This window comes from Tenrec ecaudatus, chromosome 13 (genome assembly GCF_050624435.1).
Source record: "Tenrec ecaudatus isolate mTenEca1 chromosome 13, mTenEca1.hap1, whole genome shotgun sequence".
NCBI classification, from domain to species: Eukaryota; Metazoa; Chordata; class Mammalia; order Afrosoricida; family Tenrecidae; genus Tenrec; species Tenrec ecaudatus.
Genome location: NC_134542.1, coordinates 72,910,800 through 72,922,754, shown reverse-complemented (window position 1 = coordinate 72,922,754; position 11,955 = coordinate 72,910,800). Strand labels below are relative to the sequence as shown.

The 11,955-nt window shown below is 42.4% G+C and overlaps 1 protein-coding gene across 2 annotated transcripts in view; it reads right to left on the bottom strand.

Annotated features, from left to right (window-relative positions):
- Nucleotides 1-5,977: 5,977 nt before the first annotated feature.
- The window catches only part of TTC21B (tetratricopeptide repeat domain 21B), an 84,566-nt gene continuing 78,588 nt past the window's right edge, over nt 5,978-11,955 (bottom strand). For both annotated transcript variants that reach the window (XM_075529507.1, XM_075529508.1), the window contains exons 28-29: nt 9,319-9,386; nt 5,978-6,613 (exon numbers count right to left, since the gene is read on the bottom strand). In XM_075529507.1, coding sequence (XP_075385622.1) covers nt 6,536-6,613; nt 9,319-9,386 — 146 coding nt within the window. In that variant the 3' untranslated portion in view covers nt 5,978-6,535. The remainder of the gene's footprint in view (nt 6,614-9,318; nt 9,387-11,955) is intronic.

Sequence of the window (11,955 nt, the reverse complement as noted above, 5' to 3'; positions counted from 1 at the left end):
GGCAAAAGAGGAAGAACCTCAACAAAAGAGATGGACAGAGCGGCCACAATGGGCTCAACATAACAACTGTGAAGATGCGGCCGGGCGGGCGGGTGTTTCCCTCTGTTGTACACAGGGTCACCATGAGTTGGGAGTGACCTGAGGACACCGAGCTAGGACACTTGCTTGGCTTCAAAGGAGCCCGGGTGGCACAGCGTGTGCTCGGCTGCCGACGGCAAGGCCAGCAGTTTAAAAGAACCAGCTACTTCAGGTGAGAAAGATGACGGTTTTTTCCTCTGTGAAATAGGTAGTCTCAGGAGCCCAGCGGGGCAGTAGGAATGTTTTCTATAGGATCCATATGAGTCAGAATTGACACAATGGGAGTAAGTTTGGTTTAAAGAAAATACTGGGGACCTTTTTAGGTTTCTGGTTTAAAGATGACCTCAGGTCAGTTTAGGCAGCCTTTACTGGAGCCCATGGGAATTTGAAATTCTGTTCCCAAGGGCATTCTTGTAGTAACGCCTGGCTGCCCGAGAGGAAAGGGCAAGTGCATGGTTGCGTTGGGCAGACATTCCTAGGTGCCCTTTCCCACACTTTTTGCCCTCACCAATGCAGGTTTTCATTTTCTCCAAACTTCTTCCCAGCTCTTGAGAAACTATTAGGACAACCCGTTTGGGATCCCGAAAAACCTCACTATAATGTTCAGACCTTACTCCCCGCCTTGATTTTAACCGGCCCACAGATCCCCTCAGCAGCTACTATTTTCAGTGGACTGATTTTTTTTAGACACCTTATCAAGACGAAGGCAGGTGTATGTTGGAGACAATATGGTCTGCCACAGTCCACGGATGGTGGAGACACGCTTAAACACGTTTTGCCGGAAAGACAGCTGTGCGGGTGGGACCTGGAACCCTAGTGTCATCACTTTGGGACTTACCTTCGCTAGGATGGGGTGGACACGCCCCGCAGGCTGCACTCCGTATGCCAGCAGGTTCCAGTGATCACGTCACTACGACGCCCTCTCCTTGGTGCTACCTCGATTCTGTTCCTGCGGCCAGTTTCGAGAGGACTCTTGCTTGCACTCACCTTCTACTTCTCGAACCGCTGTTCCAGAAAATGAAGTCAACCATATTAATCTGTGTAAACAATGAGCAGTCAATGTGAGATTTGAAAAACAACAACAAAGAAAACAAAAAACCCAACAGCTCTTGTGTGTATTTTTATTCTTCTTTCCAAATCAGCTTTGAACAGTTAGCAAAAAGTAACTTTGGAAAGGTTACTCTAAAAACATATGTATTTTCCCTAGGGTGGAATATGTTCTGTGCAGTCAACTCCCAAAATGGGAAAGAAACTCCCTGATATTTCACCAGCTCTAACTACTGTTAACATTTTGGCTTCATTTTGTTCTAGTTGTGCATGTATCCGTATCTATGTATAGACTTGAAAGTTATTTTTTAACTGAGGTATTACATGTATAGCTATGCTTCCTGCCTTTTCACTCACTATTTTATGAGAATTTTAACAATTATCAGTGAAAAGGCTTTTTAAAAGAGTCTTGAAGAGTATTTGATGACTACACCAAACCCAAACCCAACTCATTGCCATTGACTGAGTGGATGCAGACTTATCCTGACGACAGAGGGCGGGGCAGAACGGACGAGGCTGTAACTCTTTACGGGGGTCAAAAGCCCTATCTCTCTCCCACAGAACAGCTAGTGCAGTGGTTCTCAACCTTCCTCATGCTACGACCCTTTCATACAGTTCCTCATGTGGAGGTGACCCCCAACCATAACATTATTTTTGTTGCCACTTCATCACTGTCATTTCACTACAGTTATGAATTGGATGACCCCGTGAAAGGGTCATCCAACCCCCAAAGGGGTCGTGATCCACAGGTGGAGAACCGCTGGGCTAGGGATTTGGAACTGCTGGCCTCGTGGTGAGCAGCTAGACGGTAACCATGCCACCGCCAGGGCTCCTCAGTGACCCCACAGGCTCCACTTGGGAGAAACTGGAACATATTTGACAGCACCCTTTCTTTTGCTGTGCATGTTGTTCCCGTTTCGTGGTACTGTATCTTTTAAAACTTAAATTTTGGAAACATTCCTGAAGTTTCTTATGGAAGTGTTTTCTAAGTAAGATTACTGGGTCAGAGGTCATGCATGATTGTAAGGGTCTTGCTTTGTCCTCCCAAGCTGCCCTTCATAAAGACTGCATGCATGACATGTCTGGATGGACTGCATCAATCTGGGGGTTTCCATGCACAATTGTCACCTTCTGAAAAAAAAAGAAGCCTAATTTATTGACACCAGTGCTGTCACACCACTATCCTGCTTGCAGTGATTCAACGGTCCTCTCTAGCTCTGAAATGGGCTAACTCCTGTCAGAGGTCGGGTTCTCAGTGAAGATTTGGGTTTCCAAAGGGAGTTCGTTTGCTCCTTTCACCCTCAAGTTCCCCCTCACTTCCTCAGCTGTCTGTGCACAAACCGCATACAGAATGGCTCTAGCCTCTTGACCCCTGGGAAATAAGGCCATTTCCTCTTAAGACCTAGTTCACATCCTAGCTAGCTTACGGTCAAAAGTGCATTAAAGTTCCAACTGCCTCTTGCAATTGTAAGGGAAGTTATATAGGTCTTAGGTTGGCAAAAAAATAAAAAAAGACTTCATTCCTGTTGTGTAGCCTCCCACTTCATTCAGAGCAGATTCCAAGCTTTCGTGTAACATGTCATGGGCACTGATTTCTTCAAGTCATGGTTGGGTGCAGCTTGACTTCCAGCCTTCCTAGGTGGGTGTGACCTTGGCTATCACCTTCACTAGTCCTTAGTGCCTACATTCCTGCCTCTACACGGTGAGCATCCTAATGGCAGAGCTCATGAGAAGGTTCACCAACTGAGTAAACAACAGGCAGGCATTTTCTATGCCAGGCACTCTGCTAGGTTTGGAGAAGACAGAGTTCCCACCATCAGTACACTTCCCACATCTGATGTGAGGCAGAACTAATAAACGAGTGAACAGAAAAAGCGCAGAGAGGAACGGCCACCCAACAATACAGAATGGCGGACTGGCGGCTTTGGGTTGCAGGCCTGACAATGGCCTCACAGAGGCGTCAAAAATAAAATGAAACCTGAATGCACACAAAGCGCAAGCTTAGAAAAAGAAAGAAAAAAAAGATTGGAGATAGGAAGCAGGCATGGCAGGAACAACTGAAAGGGAGAGAATTCAAGACTCTCGGGGGTGGGTGGGGTGGCAGAAAAGGCAAGACCAAGAGTGTCCAAGATGGTCAAAACTAGACTGGCTTCGTGGCTGGGCTTGGGGGGTGGGTAGGTGGAGAAGGAGAACTCCCCCGGGAAACGTACTCATCCCTTTTCCTCTCTGTGCACTCCTGCCTGTTTCCTACTGTGAGCATTTCTGTCCTTGGTTGCAATTCCCACTTGGCATTGTTCCATGTATAATGGATACGCAGAGCAACTACTTTGTAAGGGCCTGAGCCAGGACCACGATGGCTTTTAAAGATGTTCTCTGCTAATCCCTACAATAACCCGAGGCAGGTATTAGCCTTCTATGCTTCCTTAGGGATGAGAAAACGGAAACCCAAGAGATCATTCAGTACGTTATCAAGATCGTTTAGTGAGTGGGAGAGCACAATTCAAATTCTGCCCATCGGACTTCAAATCCATATTCCTACCTGCTCCCGGCACTGTCCGTCCCGCAGGCTTCTCGGGTAGCTTGTGCATCTGTCAGAACAGCTCAGTCCACTCAGTTCTTGTTTTTCGGCACTCAGGTCTGTTACAGCATGACAGGTAAGGTAACTTGCTTCATATGCCAGGCAGATAGAGACAGGTGTTTTGTATCTAGACGTGATTTCCAGAAGGCATGTTAGTACAGGAAATAGGACAGAGGTTTTGGAGTCATCGGGTCAGTGTGGACCCAATGTCCTGACACTCACTATGGGGCCTTCTCAAAAACTCACTGCCACCAAGTCAGTGCCGACTCACAACCACCCAGGTGGGTTTCCGAGACTGTCACTGCTGAGGGGAGTGGAAAACCCAGTCTTTCTCCTGAGGAGCTGATGGTGGCTTCAAACTGCCCACCATGTGGATTGCGGCCCAACATGTCACCACTGCATCACAGGGGCTCCTGGATTTGTGACCTGGGTCACAGTAAACCTGGATCTCATTTTCTTTATCTGAAAATATACTGATCTGGAGAGTTGGATGAGAATGATTAAGACATACTTTAAGAAAAGCCCCCAGAATTATAGCATCCAGCCAATGGTGAGTGCAAAGTAAACAGGTGCTTTTGACACAAAAACAAAACACTCATGGTGCAGATAGGAGAACTGATTTGGAAATCTCGTCTTGGAAGGACAGATCATCTTTTTCTATCTAATCTCCCTGACTCTAACACCCTGTGGCACAAGCTCACGGGACTCCTAGAGGCATTGTCAGACAGAGTGGTTTTTCTTGAGTCAAGAGAGAGAGAGAGAGAGACCATGTGCCACTGGTCCCATTGGGACAATAGGGGGAATGGTACCCAGGTTATAGGGTGGCACGGATCAAATGTAGCAAGAGCTGGGAAAGTGTTTCCGCAGGTTTAAAATGGCCCTAAAATGTTATTAAACATTTCCATGAAGTGCCTTGGATAAAAGGTAGGTGAGCAATGAAGAATTAAAACTGTGTAACATTCAGTTGGAACAAAAAGGACATGGGAAAATCCAAGAAGTGATTAAAAAGAAAGAGAATGTGGTATTGAAGAAATAAACAAGGAACAATTTTAAAAAGCAGCATATGGCTTTTAGAAAAGACATCTTTTCTTAATTGCAAATAAAATTGAACTCTGTTCTTGGATTTTTTTTTGACAACTGAAAAAATGTAGGTTACAAGTAAAAAAGAATTAAATTTGGCATTAGGGGTGAAAGCTGTGCTGGCCATGGTGGGTGCAGCAGAGACTAAGAGGGCTGGGGGGGGGGGCGCTGATAGAGGAAGCAGCGCTACACCCCACGAGAGAAGCCAATGACAGCCTTCTCCTTCCTATAGATACAAAAATGTCTGCCATGACACCAAGTGACCAGTTTCCTGGGAGAAGAGGAAGCATTGCTATACACATTCACCTATTCCAACTGACTTCAGGTCATGATTATTGCTTAAGAAGGAGGGTGGCGATGGGATCAGGTATTAGGCATCAAAGACCCAGAACAAGAAATCCCATCAATGTGAATGAGGGGGAGTGCAGAATGGAGCCCCAAAGTCCATCTGTAGACAATTGGACATCCTCTTACAAAAGGGTCACAAGAAAGAGATGAGAGTCAGGGTGCAGGATAGCACTGATAAAACATACAACTTTCCCCTAGTTCTTTAATGCTTCCTCCCCCCAACTATCACGACCCCAATTCTACCTTACAAATCTGGCTAGACCAGATCAGGTATCTGGGTACAGATAAGGGTTAGAAACACATGGAACCCAGGACAGATAAACCCCTCAGAACCAATAATGAGAGTAGCGATACCAGGAGGGTAAGGGAGAGATGGAAGGAGAAAGGGGGAACCGATCACAATGATCTACATGTAACCCCATCCCGGGAGTTCAGGCAATAAAAATGTGAAGAGAGACATGGGTCAGTGTAAGACATGAAAAAATAATAAATTATCAAGGGTTCACGAGGGGTGTGTGTACGTGAAAGAGGAGCAATTACCAAGGATTCAAGTAGAAATCAAGTGTTTTGAAAATTATGATGGCAACAAATGTACAAATGTGCTTGATAAAGTGGATGTATGGATTGTGATAAGAGCTGTATGAGCCCTCAATAAAATGATAAAAAAAAACAACAAATAGCAAGGAGGAGGAGATCTACAAAGATAAGGGAAGTAGACAGTCTAAAACATTCTTAAGAAAACAAATTTTCCCCCAAAGAAAGTCACATTGTAAAACGTCACATTACTGCACACGTAATTTATACATGTTTTGCAAATCTACATCTTTTGCGTTCTAAGAGAAAGCGTACAGGCCACAAATTCACGAATCTTTATTAAAATATACATATTTACCTTTTCACAAATTATTACGAGATGTGCTCAAATCTTAAAAACAAAAATGAAACATTTCAAAGTTTCTTAACGTAACAATAACACTATACACAAATAATATTAAATTAAAATGATATAGGGTAACGAATGTACAAATGTGCTTTATACAATTGATGTATATATGGATGGTGATAAGAGTTGTATGAGCCCCCAATGAAATTATTTTTAAATGACATGGGATTATACTTAATTAATGAGATTTTTAACAAAACATGCATTTGCAAACAGGTTAGAATCTTTATCTTGGAGCTGTCAAATCTGTGACGAATCAAGAGTCCATTAAATAGACCAGCCCTCTTCAGCTGCTCCATTAGGAAGCACCATCTGATACCGCACTCTAAGTGCAGCAGCGCCCTCTGCTGGAGAAAGAAAAGTATGCTCTTAGGACAACGCCCTCGCTCAAATCTGTTTTCAACTGGAGGAGCTAAAATTCCTTTCGTTTTGTTTAACCAACCAGCTAGTTACGATCATATTCATGGTCTTAGAGATGCACGGGCCTTATCAAGTATATCCTTCCTGATTTTTGGATAAGTTGGATGGGTTTCAAGAACCTGCAAAATTAAAACAAAATAAAGTGAAACAACAACTTGCAATTAACGATCAAGCACAGAGATTTCATTACATGAAAACTGCAACAAACCTTTTTAAAGGTAATATGAGTTGTGAACTGAATCTTTATTGGAGGTTGTCGGGTTACTGACACCTCACTCATGCGGAGTTCCAGCAAACCCCCATAAAAACAAATACACAAACAAAAATAAGCAACCTCACAGCCACTCACAGTGACCCCGTAGGACAGTGTAGAACTGCCCCCGTGGGTTTCTGAGGAGGTCACGGTTTGGAGTGGAAAGCCTCGTCTTTCTCCCTTGTAGGTGAGGGTGACTTAAAACTGCTGACCTTGCGGACTGCAGCCTAAAGCATAACCCCTAGGGTACCAGGGCCCTTGAACCAACCCCTATAAACCTTATTTTATTAAAACTTCAGTCATATAACGGTTCATAATAAAACACAGTTGTTACTTTTTGTGCAGCGATGGATGATCGTTACTGGATTATGTTAAGATGCTTCAGTGCACCTGAAAGTGTTCCTACACTCTTTCTTTACTAAGTCAAACATTTGACTAAATGATGCTAAACACAAACTGTTTCAATTAAAACATAAATTTATCTTACAGGTTTAGAAAGAGAACGTGTTTATAATTTGCACACTGCCTTATAGTAATAATAATAATAATTATAGAATTATTACTGCCTGTATAGTAGTAATAACATATAGATTACCTTTATAACATGGCATCTTCTAAAAACATTTATGTATCAACAATTTAAAATATTTTAATAATTTCTAATACTTATTGTATTAGAAATATTATCATTTATTTATGAATTACATTTAATAAGCCCTACCCACACCTATTACCATCAACTTGATTCCAACTCACTGTGACCCTATATAGCAGCAGTTCTCAACCTGTGGATTGTGACCCCTTTGGGGGTCAAACGACCCTTTCACAGGGGTTGCCAGATTCACAACAGTAGCAAAATGACAGTTATGAAGTAGCAACGAAAATAATTTTATGGTTGGGGGTCACCATATCATGAGAAACTGCACTAAAGGGTCACAGTATTAGGAAGGTTGAGAACCACTGCTATATAGCATTTCTGAGAGCAGACAACCTCATTTTTCACTGGGGGAGCAGCTGGTAGGTTTGAACTGCCAACCTCTGGTCAGCAGTCCAAAGCTTAGCTGACAGTACCACCAGGGATAGAGAATGATTTTTGTAGCACATTTTGTACACATTTCTAGGTCTACTCAAACTAGGGAGTGGGAAGATGTGGATGAAAAAAAAGAACGCAAAACAAAAAACCCTCCACAAATGATTCCAATATATCACCTTACATCACTGTATGACCAAGCCCTGGAAGTATAGTGGATATGAGTTGGGCTGCTAACCACAAGGTCAGCAGTTTGAATCTACCGGCACTATCGAGGGAGAAAGAGGAGGATTTCTGTTCCCATAAATAGTTACTGTCTCAGAAACCCACAGGGGCAGTTCTACCCTGCCCTGCAAGGTTGCTGTGAGTCAGAAATGACTCAGTGGTAGTGAGGTTTTGGTTATCATAGTGAGAAAAATCAGCTTTCCAATAATCAACAGCAATCACTAGGATAAAAATGCACTAAGATGGTACTTATACTCATCCCACAATATCTGGGATAAGGAATATTACATAATCCGTTCATATATTCTTGGTGCTCTTCATAATGCTTAGTATAATATCTTATATCAATGACATAATGCACATATAAATTCTGAAATTTCTAAAACTGTAACTTAAATGGTTGCCATTCTAGAAAGAGATCAAGGAATATAGTCAAATGGCTTTTAAATTACAGAAGTAATTTCATGTCAACTTGCTATACAGAAGTTGTAGGGGTGGAGTCTAGCCTGTCAATAAGGTCACAGCCAGATGGTACCTTCTTGTGGGCATGGTCCACTCATAATGCAGGTCCTGGGAATCTACCCCCCACCTCTCTTTGCCTTCATTTCCTGCTGGTGGAACCTGGTTGCTGCAAGCCTTGTGATGTGGCCACTACCCTTGGATCCACCTGACTTTGCTTCCACCGGCCTGTGCTCTTCGTGCATTCTGCATCACTGCATGTGGCTGCATGAGTCTGCAGAGGGACTCTGGACTAGTACTGAACTTATGGACTTGATCTGGACTATGCTGCAATGTTTGCTTGACATACAATCACTTCTTGATATAAATTTATTTATTACACATATATGAGTGTCCCTGGGTTTGTTTCTCTAGTCAACCCAGCCTAACACAATCTCTAATGTATAAATCTGAATTCTTTAATAACCAAATTTAGACATATTCATAGGACTTTTATTCAGGATGATGTGAAGTATATCTACATATAATCTTCATATATATTCTGACTTAAAGACTGTTTTATTTATGCTACTTCCATCTCTTTCTAGCCTCTCTTATTAACTGAACATTGAAATATTGTTTGAGCCCTACTTTAAAACACATCTTTAAGAAACTGTTATTATTTTCTAAGCTTTTAAAGGTGACAATCTCTCCACGGTGCATTTGCTACGCCATTCACCCCAAATACTACATCTTTTGCTTATGGACAAAGAATACATTCACAATATATCTACTGTAGGTAGAGTCCACCTTATGATTAGCCAATGGTAGAAACGGAATATCTGAATTTTGAAGAAATCTGAATGTAAAGTGCTTACCTGGTGACATACATCAATTGCGTCCACATATTTTTTCCCTTTTAAGTAATTAAATGCCAATTTATATCCTGTTAAGACAAAAAAGGACACAGTGATAGGATACTATAGATCACATTGCCAGTGGACTCAGAAGCAGGGCGAGTGACTGAAGAACGGCAGAGAGACGCGAGAGCAGAACAGAAAGAGAACGTGGCTTTGGGCAGCTCGGAGTAGGTCATACGTTTAGAAGAGTGCGAACCCCAAAGTATGCTTCCTTTAATTTCCCAGAGTTCTTTTTTTTCCATTTTACAGTAAAATCTCATCAAAGCACAGTAAACGACAACACAGATACTCAATTATGCAGTCAAGATTTCTTCAGCACTTAACTTGTCAGGTACACTGGTTCCTACAGCCATGGTTTACAATTAGGAGAGAGATTACATAAATTACAAGGGGACAGGAACTGCCTGTGTAAAGGCCGGTGGTAGAAGGATACAGAAGGAACCAGCTCAAATACTCTCACTGTGATGGAGTCCAGTCTGACTGACAGTGGCCCTGTAGGGCAGGGCACAGCTGCCCCTGTGGGTTGCTAAGACTGTAACTCCTTATGAGAGCAGAGCAGCTGGCGGTGTCTATCTTCGGACTTCGGACCTGTGGTCAGCAGTCCAAGGCATAACCACTGCACCACCAGAGCCACCAGAGCCACAAATACACAGTGGAGGGCAGAGCTAAGAAGAGACTGGCAGAGCAGTGGATCAGTCATCAGAAATTCCCTATCAATTTTTAGTAAGAATTACCATAATTACTGATAAAGAAATTTGTATTTAAAAGGAATTTGTACAGTTTAAAAGAAAGTTTTAAGATTTTCCTAAATGCCTTCTCTTCAATATTAGAGAAGGCAAACTAACGAGACAAGAACCGCAATGGTGTGTCCCATGAATACGTGGAAGAGCTTCACAAAGTTTGTGGGAAGATGAAAAGTTGATGGAATTCCATGTCCTGGGAACTTTTTGTAAAAATCATTTTATTGGGGGCTCCTACAGCTCTTATAACATTCCATACATCAGTGTCAATTATATGAAGCATATCTGTACATATCTTGCCATCATCATTTCCAAACATTTCTACTTGAACCCTTGGTATAAGCTCATTTTCCTCTCCCTCCCCCATCCATTAACTTTTTGAATCGCCCACATATATGATAATATAAGATATAGTAATATGAACTCAATTAAATAGTTTGCCAGCTATCTTAGAAATATGAAATAGAGAACTTTCAGAAGCTAATCTTAATACCCAACAGCGTTTTAAAATTTCACACAAATGCATAAAAATAACTACACAATGTATTCAGATGGAGTCACTAGAAAATGTAAGCAATAAGAATTATCTAAAAGTTAGAATATTTGCATTGTATACACGTTTTCTTAATGTACAGTTACTCTTTACAGAAAGCTCTTTCCATGAAAAAAAAAAAAGAAAGCTCTTTCCTACACCCATGAGTGTATGTGAATTTGTTTCTCTAGTCTACCCGGACTAATACCGTATCTTACTCCCGTAGAAATTGACAGTCTTGGAAACCCTATACAGGGTCATTATGAGCCGGAATCAACTCAATGGACCTGGGTTTTTGATCGTGGAGAGAAATAAACCTGAAACCACCAACCCGGTACCCCGTGGAAGAACCGGAGTCTGTTTGTTTTTTTAATCATTTTATTGGGGCTTGTACAACTCTTAAGGAATCTGGTTTTAAGGCTGTTCTTGCAAGGCTAGGGGTGTTGGAGGCATTGACGACTGCAAGGAAGGAAGGAAATAAGGGAAGATTTCAGAGCAAAGCTTCCTAACAAGAGTTGAAGGAACTGATACAATCGTCTACAAAAACCAAAGACGACCCAGTGAAGGCATTTGTGAGTTGGAGCTATAAATGTACTGGTGTCTCCCCACAAACTGGAATATTGAAATGACTCAACTTTTAAATGCATTTTTTCTGTGAAACTGTGTCAAAATTCCTGTTGTTGTTAGGTACCAACAGTGTATGTATATATATATATATATTTAATGGTGTATTCAAACAATCCTCATTGAAACAAACGGAATTTAGGGCTCACCATCCACATAAGCTGCACCATGGCTGGGGTGGGGTAACACTGTCAATAGGTCAGCTCCTTGGCTCCCTACCTGTGCAGTCCAGGAAGAGACTGTGGCGCCGCGTCGGATGGGGGCAGGACCGAGCTGATAGCAATTCCAGGGAGGATGACTTATCTGTCTGCAAATTACTTCTGAGCCCATACTGTGACAAGGCTGCTAAAAGCCACCTCAGGGTGAATTAACAAAAAGTGTCTAATCAGAAATAAAGACTCATTACACCGACAACTAGCCGGAGCCTATGCAAGAATGCATTCATTTCTGGTTACAGCACATTAGTGAGGAGGTGGAACCATGGAACAGCATTCTTGAACTTTAGCTGGCCAGGGAATTCAAGGGCCTGCCCCCATCCCTCTGCTTTGTTTTCTTTCCTTTGCTTTAAAGAACGAACTTGGTCAACTCTCCCTAGTTTGGGAAACACGAGTGTAGCGCTTTCAGGAGACAGCAGTGAGCGAGACTGATGGACAGGCCCCCGAAGCTGGTCTGGAGAAGAGAGACATTGGAGAGGGAGGA